At 43.7% G+C, this 22543-nt stretch overlaps 5 protein-coding genes across 5 annotated transcripts; 3 read left to right on the forward strand and 2 right to left on the reverse strand.

Moving 5' to 3' along the window:
- Nucleotides 1-11295: 11295 nt before the first annotated feature.
- Nucleotides 11296-11705, forward strand: LOC308421816 (histone H4). The gene has a single exon (XM_080918272.1). The coding sequence runs from the start codon at nucleotides 11309-11311 to the stop codon at nucleotides 11618-11620; it is 312 nt and encodes a 103-aa protein (XP_080774398.1). The 5' UTR covers nucleotides 11296-11308; the 3' UTR covers nucleotides 11621-11705.
- Nucleotides 11706-11838: 133 nt separating this feature from the next.
- Nucleotides 11839-14789, reverse strand: LOC308421810 (histone H2B type 1-C/E/F/G/I). Its single transcript, XM_080918262.1, has one exon. It carries the CDS (start codon nucleotides 14782-14784, stop codon nucleotides 14404-14406), a length of 381 nt encoding a protein of 126 aa, XP_080774388.1. The 5' UTR covers nucleotides 14785-14789; the 3' UTR covers nucleotides 11839-14403.
- A 267-nt stretch (nucleotides 14790-15056) lies between these two features.
- LOC308421807 (histone H2A type 1-B) lies at nucleotides 15057-16059 on the forward strand. Its single transcript, XM_080918259.1, has one exon. The coding sequence runs from the start codon at nucleotides 15061-15063 to the stop codon at nucleotides 15451-15453; it is 393 nt and encodes a 130-aa protein (XP_080774385.1). The 5' UTR covers nucleotides 15057-15060; the 3' UTR covers nucleotides 15454-16059.
- A 181-nt stretch (nucleotides 16060-16240) lies between these two features.
- LOC308421803 (histone H3.1) lies at nucleotides 16241-17730 on the forward strand. Its single transcript, XM_080918255.1, has one exon. The coding sequence runs from the start codon at nucleotides 16497-16499 to the stop codon at nucleotides 16905-16907; it is 411 nt and encodes a 136-aa protein (XP_080774381.1). The 5' UTR covers nucleotides 16241-16496; the 3' UTR covers nucleotides 16908-17730.
- A 3587-nt stretch (nucleotides 17731-21317) lies between these two features.
- On the reverse strand, nucleotides 21318-21857 carry LOC308421811 (histone H2B type 1-C/E/F/G/I; the record flags this gene model as incomplete). The annotated part of the gene is made up of 1 exon (XM_080918263.1): nucleotides 21318-21857. The coding sequence occupies one exon, from the start codon at nucleotides 21855-21857 to the stop codon at nucleotides 21477-21479; it is 381 nt and encodes a 126-aa protein (XP_080774389.1). The 3' UTR covers nucleotides 21318-21476.
- Nucleotides 21858-22543: the final 686 nt, after the last annotated feature.

Below are 22543 nucleotides of genomic sequence, written 5' to 3' on the forward strand. Positions count from 1 at the left end.
AGATAGTTAAATAGGTAAAGCAACTCATTTTATGTCCTAGTACTAGTAGGTCCTTTTTTTTTTTTTTTTTTTTGCGTTTGCCACATGCCTAGGTATACCAAGAGATTTCTAGGTGTTGACACTTTTTTTCCCTGTAAATTCCAGTGTAGCAAAGGTTGATAACTCTCGTCTGGCAAATTCACTTTACAAAGGAGCAGCGCAGCCGCGTGACAAATCCAGGCCACACCGTAGCGACCTTGGTCTAACGTCTACCAAGGCCGTCCTGACATGTGGGCCCCATGGTGTAATGGTTAGCACTCTGGACTTTGAATCCAGCGATCCGAGTTCAAATCTCGGTGGGACCTCATGTCAATTTTGGCGCACTTCCCTCAGAATTTGCCTGTGCCTCTAAAGCAAGTTTAGAACCCCAGGAAGTTAGATGACATCTGACCATTTTAGGTCGAAACCCTCCCAAGCTGTAAAATCCGATGCTACATTTTTATACTTACCCCTATTTCTCAGCTGAAGTAATGCACAGGGTCACTGCAGACCCAAGCACTCTGGAGGCTTGCTATCAGCTGTAGTTTTACCAGGAACCGTTTTTCTGTTGGAAACTGCAGTTTCTAATTTGGCAAAGCTTTGTGCAGATGCGAGGATCAGGGATGCGCCTTGTTTAATCCTGGAGCTGAATTCCTTTTTATAGGACTACTCATTACTGTTTGAATTTCAATCGATCTTTATACGTGAGTTTGTTTCTACAGAATACGTGAGATATCTCTTGTACTTTCTGTTCACGGTACTCGTTACGAATTAAAAATCTCATCTACATATTTCAGGTAGTTTGTTATCGACAATAATACTTTATATGTGGCCCCATGGTGTAATGGTTAGCACTCTGGACTTTGAATCCAGCGATCCGAGTTCAAATCTCGGTGGGACCTTCTTTACTTTTGCGTTTATTGGATCATCTTACCTTACAGTTCTTCCAGTGGGCGGATCCTCTCACTCAGTTCTGACCTGTGCTAAAAGTGTATGTGTGGCATGAGAGAGTCAGCTGTTCAAGATATTTTCACGCTGAATGTGTCCTGTCCATGTTATACGTCTCTCTCCCCTGCCTCCCTCCCCCCCCCCCCGTGTCTCCTTGTCCACCCATTAGCTCACCTTCAGAATGTACGCACCTAGCTGCAAGTGCTTTCATTTTTAACATTTCAGTTTTTCGTTTTCCTCAAATCTACTCAAAGCAAAACTGGCTTGTTAACAAGGAATCTTACTAGGGAAGGTTTGGGGTACAGTGGTGCAGTGTGTTTATCTTGGGGCTTCTCTTGTTTGCGACACCCTCTAAGCACCTCTACTCCCTTGTTGGCATTGTTTGAATTAGCTGTCTATCGAAAGTGCATGCCAGACTTTCAGTAATTACCCAGCTTTAGGCACTCAGAAGATAACATCTAGCACTTGGACTCCAAGCCTCAGTAGATCTGTCTCGTTTGATGTTCTGGCTTTACATTTTTGCCCAAATTAGGAATATACCCAGCATCGATAGACACCCTCAGACTTACACTTTCTCTTCTCAGGAACGAATCCTAGCCTCTTGGGTAAAGCAAACCCTAGCAACATCATCCGCTTTCCTTATTTTTCTTATTTATTCTTGTTAAAACACACAGTTTCCTTCTTCCCACCCCTCAACCTCCTTTCAGGAATTGCATTGGGTACAGAAGAGAAAGAGAAACATTCTCTGGTGTCCAGAGACAGGCCTGGATGTTAGGATTTAGCCTGAGACTCAGAGTTGGGCCCTAAGGTTTGTCTTCTGATGTTGTGTAACCTCACAACTTCTCCACAGCGTACTGAAGTTTTTGGTTTCAATGAAATGAGGTAGAAACTTGATCAAAGCATTTCACACCTCGATAGGACGATTAAACAATCACTAAACAGCTCCTGATAACTAATATTGAGAGGTTAGGGTTTTACAGCCTTTCGTTCCACTGTTACATCGAGTCTACTCCGGTACACAAGCACCGTTTGTATTTTATCTTTTCTTTTCGGAATTAACCATTGTTCTTTCTTAGTGTATCAGTTGTGCGTTGTACTGATTAGATGTCGGAACAGTTCGCCTGGTAGCATCCGTCCTTTCTCCAAATCATGCAGCTCACTTGCAAATGCTGCGAAGCCCTTTCTTGCCCCTTCTTGCTGAGTCTTCCAGCGTTTCTTCTTATGATCCCTTCCGCTTGCAAAGCAACAAATCCAGTTCAGATGAGACTGCAAATATGTTCTTGGTGGTCTTTGCTTGGTTTGCTGTAGAAATAGACAACAATAAGAAACGTATCAAACAGAAATACCACATGACCAGTATTGTCTCTTTTTTTCCCCCCTCTATAAACTAAACAAAACAAAGTCCTCTCTGATGTCCCAGCAATTCTGGATCTCAAAGTCTATAGTTTGTTAAGAACCAATAATAATTTAACCTATCCCATCTGGGCTCCTTGGAGTCTAAGATTATGTCACACGTCAGGCATTTATTTCTATTGGAAGCATACTTGGGAGCAAAGAGAGCTGCATCATGACGCTGAAAGAATTAATATGCATGGCCACAATGACAAAATCCAATCTGAGTTTTAAAATCAGACTCATCAATGGTCTTCCTTATTCATTTCTTCTGTGTGGCTTTATTCAGATCCACTTTTCCCCAGCATGAGACTGTACATTGAAACCGTCTAATTAAAAAGCCAAATTAAACGAATGGAATTCTCCTTTTCTTCAAAAAAAAAAAAAAAAAAAAAAAAAAAAAAAAAGCCCCTAAACCTACGCTAACTCATTTACAGATACACAACATAATACCTATCTCAAACCTGCTGGCACCATGACGAGGTGGCCGAGTGGTTAAGGCGATGGACTGCTAATCCATTGTGCTCTGCACGCGTGGGTTCGAATCCCATCCTCGTCGATTAGCTCGCGACTCCGTGGGCTTGAGGTTTTAGCACCCGGCGGTGAGGGCTCCGTGATTGCCTCCTTCTTACTTATCAGGAACAAATTAATTGTCTCCATGTACTTCTCGGTTCACTCAATTTCGGATTTTTGAGATTTCTGTCCGGTTTATAGATATGAAGTCTCACCTTATAGTCTCCCCCTATTTCCCCACCCGACTCTGCCTTTCACTGTTTCCTGACTTTGCGTTTTAGGAGTGTTTTCTCCCCCCTCCTGACTCTGGTCATGACGTGCCTTCTGCTCTTTTCTGGCAAAAACCTTGCTAATAGTCCTTTGTCTCGAATTTCCTTCAACAGAAAGCGTTGCTGTATTTTAACTGGAGATCGTCTCTTTCTCTCTTCCATTTTCTTACATTTACACCTTAATTTTAGCACACCAGAAACCCAGAAAAGCATCACTTACTTGCTTTTCTAGCAAAAGATTGCGCACCCATACTAGAAACAAAAACTTGGTGGGGATTACTAACGAAGATGGTCCTGAAATTTTTCTTCTCCTTGTCATTTGTCTCTTTTATAGATGAAGACGTTGAAGTAGAGTTGTTTTAGACCCATCATCTAAAGTGCCGAAATCTTTCCAAGGTTCACGTTTTCAGGTTCCCAGGGGGTTTCAAAGCCTCGCACAAGAACTGGAGATTGAGTAGCAATATGCTTCTGAGTTTTATGCACGGTATATACGGTTTGAAGACAGCTTTATTTTGATCAGCCTTGTAAAACGAGTAGGAGGTGACTGTTCAGATTGGAAGGAGTCGGGATTCTCCATAAAGTGGATGCCGCGCTCTGTCCCAGAGATGCTTGATGTCGGAAACTCCTGAACAGGTGCAGCCTGTCACTGAACTTTATGTTGAGAATACGATACAATGGTACTTGACTTCTCTTTATCTTTTAAATTCTACACATATCAAACATGTAAAATATTTACAAAGTAAATGCTTATAGACATGTGTGTTAATGGAGGGATTTAAGGGATTGAAACTCTCTGGGAGTAATATGTCTAGGGCATTGTCATTCTTAGTAATACCTGAGTGATGCTTTTAATTCTATCTAAGTGTGTTAGAAAATAGGGAGCTGGAAGTCAGGACAGCTTTGCTTTTCCGAGCCTTCCATCTTGAGAAAAGCCAGGCACAGTGCTGTCTGCCTGTAATCAGTGCCCAGTGCTTGGTGGATGGAAGAAGGTGGATTAGAAGTTCAAGAGCATCCTTGGCTACATATGGAGTTCCAGGCCAGTCCAGTCTATGTAAAGAGGGAGAGAGGGAGAAGAAGAGAGCCATCTATACGGGGGGGGGGGGAGGGTGGGGAGGGGGAGGGAGGGGGGAGGAAGAGGGAGAGGGAGAGAGAGAGGGAGGGAGAGGGAGAGGGAGAGAACAAGCCAATTCTTAGCAAACACATGGAAATTTTCAACCTGTTGGGGGGGGTGGTGACTTAGAAAGTATAGTGAAAGAGTGAAAAGGGAGGTAAAACCCTAAGACCTCAGCTCTGTGGGTCACCCCTACCCTTTTGGGATGGTCCATTTGTGTCTTTGGGACTGATTTTTCAGTTTCAATAAACCTTGCTTGCTATAGCTCTATGTGTTTGTATCTGAATTCTTCTCAGTGCAAGAACTGAATATATCTCTGGCAACCACAGCACCCATTAGCCTTTAAATTGCGAATTGAATATCTGGTACTTTGTACTAGATTTAGTTCAGGCACTGAAGACTCACAACTGAGTCGGAGCAGGAACACATCACTTCTTGTTACTAGTGGATACTGCTGAGAGCTTATGGTGTTAGCCCACATCATGGGATATGCACAGTTAGCCGTGTCTGAGTAACTGCTTCTTTGTTTCTTTCTTTCGTTGTTGCTGGGGAATCAAGCTCCGGGCTTCATTTAGTGATGGGTAAGTGTTTTACCATGGAGAAAAATGCCCGGATTCTAAATTGTTTCTAAAAATAGAAATGAGTATAATAAATAGTTTGGCTACCTGTCCCCAAGTTAATTTCACTCCTGGAAGGAATGTAAATTAGCTATGTTTTCTCAGCAGATCACTGACACAATGAAAAGGCTGATGATGAAGCTAGTAAGTAAATATTTATACTTTTCCCATTTATCTTTAAAAACATTGAATTTTTCTTTTAGTCCTCTATTTCTCCCAAGTAAAAGAAAGTACAGCAATGTTTAAAAAAAAAAAAAAAAAAAGGAAATTGGAAAAGATGGCTACAGTTATGTCTTGGGAAGAGTGTGTTTAAATGTTTAACCCACCTGCTCCTCATCTGGTTTAGTGGTGGCTCATAGGAAAGTGTTACATGTAAGTTAGTTGATTGGTTTGTTTCAAATTCAAGAGCAACGTGCTTAGCACGAGCAAGGCCCTGGATCTGGTGTTTGGTCCCCAGAATTGCCAAGGGAAAAACAAACAAACAAACAAAAACAAACAAACAAACGAACAAAAACGAACCGCACATTGTTGGGTGTAGACAAGGATTTTGTGGCTCTCTGGTGCCCTCCTGTGGCTGGGCTGAAGCACTGCTTGGCTACGGGAACTGTTAGAAGGATGACCAGGGACCACAAAAGCCTGGGATCAGGATCTGCATTTTGGAAGCTATGGGTGAACTTCGTAGATATCCATGTGCAAGTTTCTGTGAGCAGCAGTTTCCAACTTTCTTGGCTAAACGGCAAGGCATGTGGTTGAAGGATCCTACGGTATGGGAGATGGAACCCGGGGCCTGTAGGTGCTGAGTAGGTAGGTGTCCCTTCACTGGGGGACCCATTGCCTGTCTGACCTTTTACCGAACATTTCACTAATTATTTTTCTCTTAGCAATAAAACAACGACCAACAGAAACATACCCTCTGTTAGGTCAAATGGGATTTATTGGGTTATTTTAACGAAGGAGGCAAAGTGTCATGATGAGTCAGTTGATTCGGTAACTGCTCTTGGCTAGCCTGGCCATTTTTATGTAGCTGAAACAATAATGCAATACAGGCAGGAAAGAAGTGCTCATAATTGGAGTCGGGGTGGGGTGGGGTGGGCCTGTGACTAGGACATTTAGCTATTTGTTAGTGCTATTCTTTTACATTGGTACTCCCTTTACCAAAGGGAGTAAATGCTATATTTTCTGATTTCTGGGACAAATTTCCAGCGTCTGGTGACCACTGAACACTCAGGGTGTCCGAGATTGTTCTACTTTTCCTCTGTGGTGCTTCCTAGACGGGACATGCCTTTTCTGTCTGTGCAGTAGAAAGAGAAGAAACGGGGGAATACTTTGATTCAGGCACGTTTTTATTTTCTTGGATCAGAATCCCATTTCTGCCGGGCATGAGTATCTGGGACCCACAGGAGGCCAGCCTGTGCTACTTGAATCCCGGAGTCCAGGATTCCCGAAGGCCTCAGAGATTCTTGTCTTTCTCCAGCTCAGTTCGCAGAGCTTCTCAACCTGGAGGTCCCGACCCCCGGAGTGGGCGTGGCGACCGCCGGAGGGGAGTCGCATATCGAATATCTTGTACATCGGAATTAAGATTTGTAACAGTAGGAAAGCTACAGTTATGAAGTAGCAATAGCAACGAAGTGATTTTATGGTTGTGGCTCACCACACTATGAAGAACTGTATTAAAGGGTATCAGCATTAGGAAGGTTGAGAACCACTGTTTTAAGGTGTTCGAAAATGCTGTCCCTTTGTCCGAAACAAGCAAGAATTTCGGAAAACGAGGGAGCCTTCTTTTTTATTTTTCGACTGGACGTTTCAACTTAACTCATAGAGATCAGAAGGGAGAAAAAAAAAAAAAAAGAAGCTCCTAACCACGAAGGGATTCGAACCCTCAATCTTCTGATCCGAAGTCAGACGCCTTATCCGTTAGGCCACGTGGTCGCTGGAGCAACCTCTTCACATAACATATAAGAAGCGAAGGGAACTTTCTGCAATGGCAGCCCACGCCAGCAGAGCCTATGGATTATTTGTGAGTCACAGGATCAGATTTAGAAAAAATCGGGACTGAGTTATTTCGGTATTGTAAACTGCGTCCCTATTAATTCTCACCATTCACAAACTCATTACTTACAGGCCTTCTGGCGTGACAAAGCCAACCTCTCATGTTCTCCTACTTTCCAAGGTGCATACAGCTCATTTCAAAAAAGAAAACAATACTTTTTTTTTTTTTTTTTTTTTTGAGATCCTCTGGTTTCTTGACAGGTCCAAGGTCATTAATTGCTATTTGTAAATTAGCTATCATTAAGATGTGAAATGAGCCAAACTTAGGAATACAAACAATTTTGACTATTACCATTTTTTACCTTAATTTATGAATAAAAAACGGCATTATAATAACTTTAGAGAAGAAACAGTAATAGAATTCATGGTGCTTTCATGATTACTACAAAGCAATTATTGGAGTTCAGCTGTTCTTTCCTGTCAGTAGAGTAACATGTGGGAAACAGGAAGAATGACATAGAAACATGAATTCTTCACACACATTTGTTCTGAAATCCCACAATCATCCGTCAGGTGAGCTTTGTTCACACAGACACATCTTTTGGTTCTGCCAAGGTTGACTTTGGAATGTGACTGGCCCTGAGACCTTAGCACAACTGACTCCATGACTGAAATGCCGTTCAGGCTGTGGTGGGTGGCCCCTATCAAAACTACACAGAACTTCAACCCTCCATGGTCCACAGTGCTGGGAGAGTCCCTGAATGTGCCACCCTTGCTTTCTGGCTTCTGTAGCTGACTGTTCTTGTTCACTTAAGTGTGTCAACCTGGGACACAATTCTTTTGCTTACAAGTTCACCCTGAGAAAGGCTCAGCGCTTCACTGTGATTTGGAACACACACTGTAGTCACTGGTTGGCTAAGAAAGACTTTCTATTGGCTAAAACCCAGGTCTAAGATGTCTTCTCTGGTGAACCCCCCACCCCACAACAGAACCATCTTTCTCCCTGGAGTTGAAGATTTCTTGAAAAGCTGCTCAAATGCTCAGATGGCATCTGTGGCTTAACCGCCACGGAAATGGTGGCACGGCTGGTGAGAATTGTAGATTGAAGTCTTATTAGTCTTCAAGATGTTTATTTCTGCTATTTCAAAAAAAAATTGTGTTAAACAAGTGGACTCAGCGGGTTGTATTTATGTACATGCATAGATTTGTGATGATAATGATGATGATAATAGAAGTCAAGCATTTCATGGGGATTGAGAAGGTGTGTGTGGGAGGAGTTGGAAGGTGCGGAGGGAGGCAGAAATGATATGATTCCATTTTAATTAAAGAACTGCAAAACCAACAAACAACTGTCCTCACAGTTTTTGTTGCATGGGATGGAGGAACATTTGGGAGGCTGAAATGTGTGTCTGTTAAAGATCTGTTTGGCTAAGGCTGTGTATGAAATATTAATGTAGAAATGACCAATTTAAGATGGTTACTTCTGCATAGTTTAATATATAGATAGCCCCAAACACACACATTGTAACAATCCCATATAGCATACATGGGATATATATATATATATATATATATATATCTCCTAATCTTGTGCTCTACTGTTTTATGCCATTTCCAGGGGTTGAAGAGATAATCTGGGTGCAGCTCCCTCTCTCTTCAGAACTGCCTCCCTCAGTTTCACTCTCTCACACTGGCGTCTAGTGCTCATGTGGACCTCTGCTTCTTTCCCCTAGAATGCTTTCCTTGGCTGTCTGGCAATCACTTACTTACTCAAGTTTCTTGGCAAACCACCCCTTTCCTTGGCTTATAAATACCGGTGTGATGGCTAAAGAAACTGTGTTCTGCTAGGCATCCATGTAGTCCTTTCTATCTGACTACGGTCCCTGGAAGATAAGTCTTGGGAACCCTGCTTCAGTGACCCCCATCCAAAAATGCAGAGCCCTGTGTGACTGTTAGTACATGACTCACTTCCTTTTGCTTTTGTAACTTGCTTACACAGATACTCAGAGATGGCTTTGAGTTGGCTTACCCACCTGGGCAGAATAGAAAGTTTTCGCTTGCTTGTATAGATATTAAAGGTCTTGTAATTTTCCCCTTTAAAACTCTTTTCCCATAGCCTTCCTTCACGGCAATCTCAAACTTAGCTCAGACTGTTTGTCCTGTTAGCAGCTAATCAATACATTTTGTAATTATAATCAGATTGAACCTAGGGTCTCTTCCCAGTGGTTACAAACTCCATAACGCCAGGGCAAAGCTACGGGAGCAGAACTGCCATATTTAGTTTTCAGGTTTGTGGATAAAGGGCATGTGACGAGTCTGGGGATGTTCACATAGGTGGTGATTATATTCTACAGCCCCGAAGCAGGGAGTCACTATGAGCCATGCTGGTAGCATATTTAATGTAAATTCATTTAATTTATGACCAGTAAACATGTGGTCACCAGGCAACCAGTTCTGTGGAACTATTTTGACTCCTGTTCAATGGACTTTACTAGACTGGCTGGTACACAGTCCTGTGGCTCTCGGCTGCGGAGAAGAATGTCTGTCACCACGAGGAGAGGACAAGAAAGCCTTCTCCAGCCTTTCCCTTTGGTGACGGTCTTTTCCTGTATTGTAAGCTTTCCTATAATCCTAAATGCACATGTGTGTAGTTATGGGAGGATTTCCCCAAGTCCCTGAACTAGGGGGCAGTTATGGGGCTGGGATCAGCAATTAGTTTTAATCTCACAGCTCACAAAGTAGTTCCTAAAAAAAAAAATTCACTTATTTTTTTATGTCTGATGCAAAAACAAACAAACAAACAAACAAACAATAAAACAAAACCTACTGGGTGGTTTTGTTAATCATTCTCAAAGGCTGATCTTGATTTTTAGCCCCCTCTGAGAGGAAATAAAGTCTTCCATCCCTACAGCCTAACAGGAGGGAGGCCTCTGAAGTTCTGAAGGTCTATTTTAAAAAGGCATAGTAAGCCTGGTTGGTAGAGGAAAAGGAGCATTTCAAGGTCACTCAAAGCAAAGCAACCCAAGACACCGGCATAGATTCTAGGCTACTTAATGTGCTTTTTTTCCCTCTGTGTTTCAACTTCTAGGACAGTATCTGACACATAAAGTTTGAACAGGAATTCTTTCTGTGAGAGAAATTAAAAAAAAAAAAAAAAAAACACAGTGAGGAGTACAAAGCTTGAAAAATAAACGTAGAGAATAGCGATGGCTTAGCAAAAAGATTTGTCTTTGGGAAAGTGGAGATAAACAAGACCAATGCCAGCAGCAGAAGTGGCTTTCTCAGACTTCCACTGAAGACCCTGCATTTCCCCTCAACTGCACACCTTTCCCAAAGCACTACCTATTGCTGTCAAGATTAAGACTCTAGTAATTGCAAAGAATATCTACAGAGACTGTTCAGTGTATTTTAGTCTATCACCAGACCCTTGAAAAAGCTTTATGAATTATGTATGGAAGAGACTGTACTCTGTTCTTCCGCTCTTTATCTTTATATTCGCCTTCGCTTAGTGATTTCAGGCTTTATAGGAAAAAAGAGGAAAGGAAAAGAAATGAAAAAGCTTCAGTTCCATTTGGCAGAGATCTATTTGACTTTCAAACTACAAAACGAACTTATTACTTGGGGATGGGGGTAGGGGAAGAAGAAGAAAATAAAGGTCAGATAGCAGAGGATGGTTTCGATCCATCGACCTCTGGGTTATGGGCCCAGCACGCTTCCGCTGCGCCACTCTGCTTCTTGAGACAATAGCGTTCTTAATATTATTCTTAACTTTATTTGCAGCCGGTGTTCTATGCCTACTTCACACAAAGGCCTGCAGGAAGGCACCTTCTAATTTTGTTTACACAAAAGGAGGTATTTACTGAGAATAATATCGCTATTGAATCAAAGAGAAAGTAAAATTTGGACTAGAGTAGCAAACATTAACACACTAGTAAATAATTTGACAAAGGAGAAAACAATACGGTGCAGACAGTCTTTAAGTTTCCAACCACGCATTTACCTGTGGGAAGGAAAACTGTGGGATCAGGTTTGTCCTGAAGTCGAGATAGTGGAAAAAATGGTGCTGTTTTCTCTCGTGTTTAGTTCTTTACAGCAGAAAATAAAAACTTGGGAAGCAAGACCTCACATACACCCCAGATCGGCATTTCTGATCGCTTGGCTCACCAAAGATCTACTCTTTCTAAATATGTCGCAAGAGACAAAGTGCATTGTTAAAGAAATTCTTTAGTCTGAACTAGTTAAAATGGCCGGAAAGTCCTGTTTGGGGACAAAGGACCCAGCTCAAGGAGAGAGAACAAAGAACGTTGGTGACATCATCAAGCATGAGCCGTGCCAGGGGCGGGGCGAGTGCGCACGAGTTTTCAGTCTTCAATTAGGTCCGAACACCCTGCATATAAGGAATGTGCTTGCGCACTCTGTCCTATTGAGATCTCTTCTCTCGAAGGTTTATCATGTCTGGTCGCGGCAAAGGTGGCAAGGGTCTCGGCAAAGGCGGCGCCAAGCGCCACCGCAAAGTCCTGCGTGACAACATCCAGGGCATCACCAAACCCGCCATCCGCCGCCTGGCCCGGCGCGGAGGAGTGAAGCGCATCTCCGGCCTGATCTACGAGGAGACCCGCGGGGTGCTGAAGGTGTTCCTGGAGAACGTGATCCGCGACGCCGTCACCTACACGGAGCACGCCAAGCGCAAGACCGTCACCGCCATGGACGTGGTCTACGCGCTCAAGCGCCAGGGCCGCACCCTCTACGGCTTCGGCGGTTAGGCGACTCCCTCGTCCGCTTTTACAAACCAAAGGCCCTTTTCAGGGCCGCCCACTTTTTCCTATTAAAAGAGCGGACATTATCGAGGACTGTGGAGGATTATCAGTGTCTGGTATTAGGTACGTTAGTTCCATAAGAACATTGATCTAGTCGGGAAACGTGCCGCTTTATCCGGAAATAAGGATAAAACGTGCATTAAGCGTTTGCTGGTGCTTAGATCACGGGTTGCCGGGACAAAGCCCGAGAGCCAGGCGGTGCACAGCTGGGACAAAGGCGCGTGGCGGTTCTGCGTGCGCAGCACCGGCGGTGGTTGGTTGGTTTAGCCTCTGCGCAATTACGGAAATCTGGCTTCAAAGAATGTCTCCTTGCATGTCCTGGAGACCCATCCTGTGTGGGGTTTTCGGGTATTCAAGAAATGAGTTTGCTTAAAGAATGTCCATTCGGTAAATTATAGAAACTTTAGTAGTTCTAGTATGTAACTTTGAGAACGTCCCAACTTCGTTAACACGGATCTGATCCACGGTGGATATCTAAACAAAATTTAAGACAGTATAGACTGTATTTTCAGGAATTTGGTTTTATTTAGGACTGGTAAGATTCGAGAGTACTGTAGACTGAAAAGTACTGATGCCTTATAACAAAACAAAACAAAAATCCAAAAGATGCGTCTCTTCATGGCCAGCTCCACTCGTATAGTTATACTATGAAATCAAGAAAATTCAGGGTGTTAATGTTTTTATTTAACATTCACTTGTGTGTGTGTGTGAGTGTGTGTGTGTTAGTGGGCGAGTGGACTATATGGGACATTGGTCTCTGTCCACCCAGGAATCCAACTCCGCTTCAAAGGCTTTGCAGCATCGCTTTTGCTCAGCCTCATGACTTTTTTTTTTCCTCTTTAGATTTTAGACAGGGTTTTTCTGTAGCTCTGGTAGCCGTTGAACTCACTCTGTTGACCAAGCTGGCCTCAAACTCAGATTTCCCTGCCTCTGCCTCCGGGGATGAAAGGCCTACCTACCCCAGCAACTTGCTCTCATCTTTATTTATAAAGATTAGGCTTTCTGTGGGTGAGTGAAAAGAATCTGAACACAACATGTGTCAGGCACGGTTCTGGAATTTATAAGTATGAATAAGTTAAAACGTCTATGTATGGGTGTTTGTGCACCATGTGCACAGGCCTAGGATAGAGTGCTGAATCCCCTCATACTGGGGTTTAAGGCAGTAGTGAGCCACTATGTGTGTGCTGGGAATGGGTCCCTGGTGTTCTGGAAAAAGCCAGTGCTCTTAATGAATGAGGGGTTCCTTTTCATTTTGTTTGGGTTTGCTAGCATTGAGGTGGGAACTACTGCAGAGGTTTGAGCTGAGAACAGGCAAGATCTGAGTTAAATTTAAAAACAATGAATATAGATGTTTGATGAAAACTACTGTCAAGGAAAACTAGTAAGGAGGCTTGCTACATTTCCCTTTGCAGACGACATTGGTTTGGATAAGAGGTCTGGGCTGTGAAAAGTAGTTAGGTTCTGTGTATGGTTTTGCAGGTTTAAGGTCTACTCTTAAACAATTATAATTTTATTTTTATTTGACCAAAAATATTGACGTATGGAGCTAGAGGTTCCCTGGGGGTAGTTGAGAGAGTGCTCTTGCAGAGGGTCAGAGTTCAGTGCTCACTACGTATTTAGGTGGCTTACAACCTCATGTAACTCCAGTCCCACGGAAACCATACATACAGAAAGACATTCACATAGTTAAAAATAACGTTTTAAGAAAAAAAAGTATTATGATTAAAACCAACAATATTCTTTATATTTTTAAAATATATTTACCCAAATGCTAGTGTCTCCCATGGGAGCAAGTTTCCCCCTTTTATTTGGTCTTCCTAATTAATTCTTGTTATATCTAGGAAGTCAGTGGAGTCCTGAAAAGGCCTTATAGGGCTTCAGATGGAGGCTGAGGGAAAACACTTCTAGAGGTATAGGATCGAGGATGTCCCCAAACATGAGAGGAAGTTGAATGTTAGAAAAGCATTGTCCACAGGACCAGTTGAACTCTGACACAGGATTAGCAAAGCTGCCAGTCCAGAGCCTCATTAAAGCCATAGGTTAGAGACTTCCCTGAGACCCAGACTGCCTTCCTCATCTGTTACCACCATACTGAATGCAGAAGTTTTGAATTACTCCATCTGGGAGAGTACCTAATCCTAAATAGAAGAAACACTGTAAGTACAGCATAAAATTCCTGAAATTAATAAACAGTTGGGGCCTGAGAGTGACTGCACAGACAAATCTACTGTGCTTTGAGCCTTCGAACATATCCTACTTCCAAGTCTTAATATTTTTTAGCGCTAGAAGGAGGAAACCTGGTAGGGGTAAAACTTAAAAGTTGACTAAGCAGGATACATTGTAACAAAGTGAGCTGTTTTAGACTAGTCTTGGGATCCCATTATATTCCAAACATAGTTTTCCTTGTTTCAGGTCAACTCCATAATCATGGTACCCAGACCTATTGACACCTCTACAATTTTTCGAAAAGTGGCTGAGAGTCTTTTGTGTTTGAGGCTCCAGTGTTAAATAAATCAAGTACACTCCCAATTAAGTCACCCGCAAACACTGGAGACGGGGCATTGTGTATTACAAATCTTAGTGACTGGATGCCAACTATTCCTACATATAGTCCTGCAGATATAAGGGCAGTTATTCTTCCCAGGACCTTAATCAGCATTAAAGCTCTAATTCTGAAATCTTGAGTGGCTCTGAAAAGAGCCTTTGGGTTAGGTGTGAGTTGCACGAACTCACTTGGAACTGGTGTACTTGGTGACAGCCTTGGTGCCCTCGGACACCGCGTGCTTGGCCAGCTCCCCGGGCAGCAGCAGGCGCACGGCCGTCTGGATCTCCCGGGACGTGATGGTCGAGCGCTTGTTGTAATGCGCCAGGCGCGACGCCTCGCCCGCGATGCGCTCGAAGATGTCGTTCACGAACGAGTTCATGATGCCCATGGCCTTGGACGAGATGCCCGTGTCGGGGTGCACTTGCTTCAGCACCTTGTACACGTACACCGAGTAGCTCTCCTTGCGGCTGCGCTTGCGCTTCTTGCCGTCCTTCTTCTGCGCCTTGGTCACGGCCTTCTTGGAGCCCTTCTTCGGGGCGGGAGCGGACTTCGCGGGCTCAGGCATAGTGAAGGAAGGAGGAACAGACAAAGAACAGAAATACTGAAACACAACAGGTCTTTCCCGGTATTTAAACAAAGCTGAAGGTATTCTTGTCAGAGTCTTCAAACGTCATGCATGAATTGTCCAATCAACGCATATATCCTTCAAATCCATGAAACCATTGGCTTAGGTAAAACTGCATTTTTAGCCAATGAAATCATTCCGTTTTGGCGCCAGGCGTTGAGTATAAGTTAGGTGATGTAGCTCCTTGGATTTTAGACTCTGTCAGAGAAGGCAAAAATGTCTGGACGTGGCAAGCAGGGCGGCAAGGCTCGCGCCAAGGCCAAGACCCGCTCGTCCCGGGCCGGCCTGCAGTTCCCCGTGGGCCGCGTGCACCGGCTGCTCCGCAAGGGCAACTACTCGGAGCGCGTGGGCGCCGGCGCCCCGGTGTACCTGGCGGCCGTGCTGGAGTACCTGACGGCCGAGATCCTGGAGCTGGCGGGCAATGCGGCCCGCGACAACAAGAAGACGCGCATCATCCCGCGCCACCTGCAGCTGGCCATCCGCAACGACGAGGAGCTCAACAAGCTGCTGGGCCGCGTCACCATCGCGCAGGGCGGCGTCCTGCCCAACATCCAGGCCGTGCTGCTGCCCAAGAAGACCGAGAGCCACCACAAGGCCAAGGGCAAATAAGCCAGCGTGTAAACCCTCTTCTCTTTCAAACCCCAAAGGCTCTTTTCAGAGCCACCACTTTCTCACATAAAGAGACTAGTAGCCTATCCCTAGTTTTACCTATTTTTGCCTTGTCCCAAACCCATATTACCGAGAAAATTCTGGTTGTTTCCTGATTTTAAGTAGCTGCTGTTTGTGGCTCACGCAAAGAAACAGTATCGCACAAACACGCAGGTTTACGTTGTAGGTTTAGCTCTTGCAGTCTCTTACCTAGTTTATTTCTCAGAAGTAGCACACTAATAGGTCTGTGGCAGAAAGCACGTAGGCGCTTACAGAAATTATGTGACAATCTGGTAGCCTTCAGAGGATGCTTGAGTTGTAATACCTGTTAGAATGACTGGCTGTGTCATTTTAAACACTCCAGTGGAGCAAGAATGTAGTTATGTTTTCCGAGTCCGGGACAAAGGACCTACGTTCCTATTTTAAATATCAAAGATCTGGCTTCTCGTTTTCTCTGTTTTCCTGCCACCCCTTGATTTGTCTGGCCTCAGGCTTTTGGGTAACTCACCCAAGAGCAGTTTATCAATAAACCAGCCTTTCACATAATGTAATCTGGCTTATTTCACCGGCTGATATTAAACTATCATGTTGCAGTCCGGACACCAGAAGCGGAAAAACAAAACTCAAGAAGGGCAGAGTATATACTTTTCAGAGTGGTTTCTGTGATCTCTTGGGTCGATTTCTTTGCCTCATGTTATTTAAGTGGCTCGACACAAGACAGGCGGAGACATAAATTTAAGAAAGTTTGGGTCGGCAAGACTAAAACATTGAAGTGTAGCAATGAATCCTATCGGTGTGCAAGAGTTAGCCAATCACCACCTGAACTCGTCAGCCAATAGTACTACTGCGCGGGACTTTTGAAAAGTAGATGAGCCTATCAGGATGCTTCTTTGTGTGGGAGGAGAGGTACAGAGCGGGTACCTGTGTTGCGCGTGCGCGATCGCAAGCGTACTTAAAGGCAACGTTTGCGCTTCTTTGTTTCACTTTTCCTCCGGGTCGCTGAGATGGCTCGTACCAAGCAGACCGCTCGCAAGTCCACCGGCGGCAAGGCCCCGCGCAAGCAGCTGGCTACCAAGGCCGCCCGCAAGAGCGCCCCGGCCACCGGCGGCGTGAAGAAGCCGCACCGCTACCGGCCCGGCACCGTGGCGCTGCGCGAGATCCGGCGCTACCAGAAGTCGACCGAGCTGCTGATCCGCAAGCTGCCGTTCCAGCGCCTGGTGCGCGAGATCGCGCAGGACTTCAAGACCGACCTGCGCTTCCAGAGCTCGGCCGTCATGGCCCTGCAGGAGGCATGTGAGGCCTACCTGGTGGGTCTGTTTGAGGACACCAACCTGTGCGCCATCCACGCCAAGCGTGTCACCATCATGCCCAAGGACATCCAGCTTGCCCGCCGTATCCGTGGGGAGAGGGCTTAAGTAGTCCTATTACCCACCCAACCACCTTAAAGGCTCTTCTTAGAGCCACCCATCCTCCATAGAAAGGGCTGTAGCTTTTTCTTCTAACTTTTTGTGGAAATCTAGGCATTTAACACCAATATACCAAGAGTATTGAATAGTTGGGAGTAGATATAGGGTGTTGTATGTTACGGAACCCCTCCCCCAGAAATTGCAGATTATTGTGTGTTGTCCCCCTGAGCGCACGCATGTGGTCTGCAAGGATTCTGTCCACACTGCTGAACGTTATAATTCACCTAGAGACATGTTTATAAGACCGTGCATTGTTAGCAGGGATCTACCAAAGATAGAACAAAACTTATTAGCTGGCAGAATTGTATACTTAAATATGAGCTATTACTGAGGGACAGAACCAGTAATGTTACTTGCAAGAAAATTATGTATTTTCCCAAACTTCAAATGGTAACTATTTGTCATTTACAGCTTGCCACTAACAGCCCCTACACCCCCCCCTTTTAGAAACGGACTCAGCCTAGGCTGGCCTACAAATAGTTTTGTAGGATAGGACGGTCTGTGTCTGTGAGATTTGCGCTTTGATCCGTCCCATAATGTACTGGGATTAAGGTGTCTGTGTCTTGCCTTCCTTTGGGCTTTCTATTTTTGAGATTCTGAATCTTCATGTTTTTCTTTAGTTCCTTGTTTCAGTTGGCTTAATAGTCATTAATTTCAGAAAACAACACTTGGGCACTGGATTTGCCATAGGTCATTATAATCACAGTGGTGTATGTTACGGAAATTTGAATGCTGGCCTTTAAAGAACTGTGGTAGTGACAGTATATGACAGAAAGCACTTGTATCTGCAGGATGGAAGCTCCTCTTATCTGAACAGTATTCCGTACAGAGCCGTGAAAATAAAGCTCATGACTTTCAATTGTCTCCTTCCTACAGTTCACCTTTCCACCTACAGAGCCTTCTCAATTTATTCCTCTAGTATTCAGTACCCTTCAGAAAACACTCTGTAAAAAGAGCCAATCTGCTTCTTTCCCACAAAAGCATTTTTGTTTTTGTTTTAAAATACCTAATAGACTTCATAACTAAACAACTATCTACTGCACTAGAAACTGGACTAGTGAGAAATTCAGTGAGAAATTTTGCCACGTTATAGATTCAGGGTCTATATATATCTATGCATTTATGCATCTATGTACCTATGTATGTATGTATGTATGTATGTATGTATGATCTATCTATCTATCTATCTATCTATCTATCTATCTATCATCTATTGATGGTCTCTGTGTATCACTAAATGGTTGGATTAAAGGTGTGTGACCAGGCTGGCCTGGAACTCACAAAGATTCATTTAGCTATGATCCCCAAATGATGGGATTAAAGGTGTATAGTATAGTACAACAACACACTGTAGATCCAGAATCTTAATATCATCCCAACCTCCAGTTTATATATATCAGGAAATGTGCTTTGTGGAAAAACCACAGGAGGCTTGCTGCAATGTTTATTGCTTTTTGCTTTTTAAAGGCATTGAAAGTGATAAGATAAAATGCAGGGAGGTGGTGGGAATACCTTTGCTGGGCCATGCCAAAGTGTGCCCTTGAGAAATAATACCACATAACAGATTTAATATAAGAGGTTTATTGGGGGGGAGGAGAGAGTGAAAGGCTGACTCAGTGTGAGGACAAGAGGAAGAGCTAGAGGCAGACAGACATACAGGAGGTGGGGGGGGGTGAGAATAAAGATCAAAGAGTCACAAGACAGCAGAGAGGTAGGAGTGGTTGGCTGCCCTTTTATCCACAGTGCCTGGCACACATGGCACACCTGGCACACCTGGTACACCTGGCACACACACCTGGTACACCTGGCAGTGGCAGAAGATGATATAAGCTGCTCCTAGGTCCTCAAGGGCAGGCCAGTGGGAATGCCTGGTCTTTAACATTCTCTTCCCTTTTTATTGTAAAAATAAGGAAGGAAGTGAAGTGAGGTAGGAAGAGGGAATTGCATTCTTTAGACTGCTTTCTGCTGTCTGGGGGCAACAACACCTTTGGGGGAGCCATGAAAACTGGAATGCTGGCCAAGTGCTGGGAGAGCTGGTTCATTTACTTACTGTCCAGGCTCTGTGGGACCATCCGGAGCTAAGAACCCACAGGCCTGTTTGAAGCTGACTGAACCAGTTGGGAACAGCCACTTAGAAGCTGTTCAGGATGCAGATCTGAGGCAACTCCTGGACTTGGCCGGATACTGAAGCATGTGCATATCTGTGTGGCAAACGATAAAGCTAAGAAGTCTAGGACAGAACCTTTCCCTAGGTGTACATTTCATACTTTTAGGCGCAGGGTCCCGGCAGTTGGAAAAGGGGAGTCCCAAGACCAGGGAAATGGGGAAGGATCTTATCCTCAGAAATAGGCAAGAGGTGGGGGACCTTATACTGTTGACCCCAAAGGGTATTTGGTCCATTTGACTCATGAGAAGTGGATTCAAGTAGATTCTCTAAATCTTAAAAGTTTTTTTTTTTTTTTTTTTTTTTTTTTTTTTTTTTTTTTTTTTTTTTGGTTTACAGAGAGATATGTCTTAGACACACTAGCACTGCCATTGTCACATCTTGGTGTCACAGTGGGAGCTTCGGAATCAGTTTTTGGTTAAAATCACCAAGCCTCTTTAAGGAGAACACAGGGAAAGACAGAGGCCTTTATTTGAGCAGAGGGAAGCAAAGTTCACTTGCTGTTTATTTTCAGTATGAGTGAAGACAGCGAAATGCAACTTCTCTTTCTCCAGAAGACTAAGAGTATAGGAATCAGAGATGCTGTTAGCATGAGTACCTTTAAGTCTACACTTAGAAGACAACCAAAGGAAAATTTAAAACTTGAGCCTGTGACTGTAATAGTAGTAGTTCATTGCCATAGCCAAACCAATAGTTTATCAGTATGCCACTGACTAATGTTAAAACCCTAAATTTTTGAAGTCTTCTAGTAGCCTAGTGAGGCAAAGAAATCTGAAGCATTTTTTAGTCTATTTTATATACCTTAAATCACTTTATTACCACTTAAGCTTCAACCTTTCTAAACTGCTCTTACTAACCTTAAGTTATAGCTTGGATGTACATACCAAAAGCACCCCCTTAGACCCTAAAACACTTAGACCCTCACAACTTAAGCTTATACATCCTCAGACCTTACCTTTCCCACAAGCCACAGGTGGTTGATTACTGGGAGCAGCTGCTGTAAAGTTATTCATATGAAGGAATAGTAAAAGGTTACATTGAAACCTGTTCTGTGAGTTTATCTCTTTTCTGAGTCTGGTAACATGGCCAACTGTATCTAGACAGAAAGTAGCAGCTCTAGGACAGGGAGGCAGGAGGCCTGATTGTTACACACGAAGAGAACCGAGAGGGCAGCAGAAAGCCTTGGTTGCTGCAGTTACGCTGATAGACAAAGCTATCAGGAGCCTGGTCACCAACTGCATCAGAGATGTGAGAAGGATGAATTTCATCTCAGTAACCAGAGGGCCAGACTCAACAGCTTCAGAATTTATTAAAACTGACAGACCTATCTGATACCTGTGACCCTAGGCTCCTCTGTGCTAAGTGGAGAGCACCAAGAGTGTTGACCCAGAAGATCCTGCAGACTTTCCCGTGGAGTAAAAACCCAGGGGGAACTTTCCTTCCTTGTCTAGCAAATTGAGGCAATTAAATTCCCCAGGCTCTTATTTGTCCAGTTTGGAGAGTGTACTGTCAGCAGTTGATGTATGGAGTAGTTTTTGTTCAATGGCCAGCTTTGTCACATTTAAAACACGTGACAGATAGAAATTCTTCTGTACCCATTTGTATCAATTCTTCTGTATCTTTGGAGTTGATTAGGGGTGCTGCCGGGAACTGATGTGTCTCTAGCATGAAAAGCTTTTTTATTAAAACTCCATAAATGCTATATTCTAGAGATTTTAGAAGTGTTTGAAGAGTGCCTATATGAAGTAAATCTAAACCAAAGTTTGCTTGTTTCTAGCTACTTGATTTAGGCTTAACTGAAAATATACAAGAGGCTAAATAATGCTATTTTTATAGTTAATTGCACTAGGACTTAGCAAATATAGTTCTAAACACATTAAAGGATTTGACTAATTATAGGTGACTGGATACTATCTTGGATTTCTCATTTATCCTTAAGAGTTTACAATGATTTAGTGGCTTTCATAAAACTAGGACTTTAGATTTAGCCAAGCAAAAAACAAAACAAAACTAAACAAACCACTCCCCAAACAAAACAAAAACCCCACAATATTGAAGTTTTTCTGGTATCAAAATAAAGGTTTTAATCATAGAGAACAGCATTTTTACTGTCTTGGTTCATTATACAAATAACTATAACAGAACATAAACCTTAGTTTTAGCTCATACCGGTCACACAGTACACTAGTAGTCAATGCCTAATTTACCTGATTAAATAGACTACTAAGTATCGTACACAATAAGCCTGCAGTTGTGAGGCTTTTTGCTTTGGTTAGTAAAGCATTAAAGCTCTAATTTTGAAATCTTGAGTGGCTCTGAAAAGAGCCTTTGGGTTCGGTGTGAGTTGCACGAACTCACTTGGAGCTGGTGTACTTGGTGACCGCCTTGGTGCCCTCGGACACCGCGTGCTTGGCCAGCTCCCCGGGCAGCAGCAGGCGCACGGCCGTCTGGATCTCCCGGGACGTGATGGTCGAGCGCTTGTTGTAATGCGCCAGGCGCGACGCCTCGCCCGCGATGCGCTCGAAGATGTCGTTCACGAACGAGTTCATGATGCCCATGGCCTTGGACGAGATGCCCGTGTCGGGGTGCACTTGCTTCAGCACCTTGTACACGTACACCGAGTAGCTCTCCTTGCGGCTGCGCTTGCGCTTCTTGCCGTCCTTCTTCTGCGCCTTGGTCACGGCCTTCTTGGAGCCCTTCTTCGGGGCGGGGGCGGACTTCGCAGGCTCAGGCATTATGAACAGAGAGGGAAGGCAGAGGGAATTGTCTCCTGCCTGTCTTGCTCTTTAAATAAAGCTGTGGCTGTCCTTGTCACAGAGTCTGGAAACGTCACGCACTAACTGTCCAATCAAAGGAAGCACATTCGCTCAGTGGTTAGTTTTGAAAAATGTCATGAAGGAGGGCTACCAAAGTTTACAGAGGATTTATTCAAATGAAGTCTCATCTTTCTTTCTTCTGATTGGCTACGTTTCGCCCAGAGACTCATGAAACCTAGGCTTAACAAAGCTTTTAGGAAAACGTTTATACAGGACTAAAGGCAAAAATACTTCTTCTTTTAAAAGTTTTTGTTCTGTTAGTAGCATCAATAAAATTTCCCCTTAGAGAGAAAATTCATATATAAATTCTAGATCCATGTAAAGTTGGTTTTATTTTTAAAAATAGTCTATGAAGGATTCGGATGGAACACATCACATACTGTTCATCTAGAGCTTCTGGAAGTAATTATTGTACAGGCCCGTTAAAGTGGGCATGCTTTTCATTTGCTCCAAGAATTCTTAGAGGTACTTCCGTGACACAATAGTGCAATTTTAATGAATTCTACAGTTACTAGAAATAATACTGGTGGTTTTTTCCCTGAAGATAGTATGTTCACTCAAGCTAAGACATTTGTAAATTTCATGAGCTCATTAAAGGTTGTGCG

Source organism: Micromys minutus, assembly GCF_963924665.1.
Source record: "Micromys minutus genome assembly, chromosome: 6".
Taxonomy (NCBI): domain Eukaryota; kingdom Metazoa; phylum Chordata; class Mammalia; order Rodentia; family Muridae; genus Micromys; species Micromys minutus.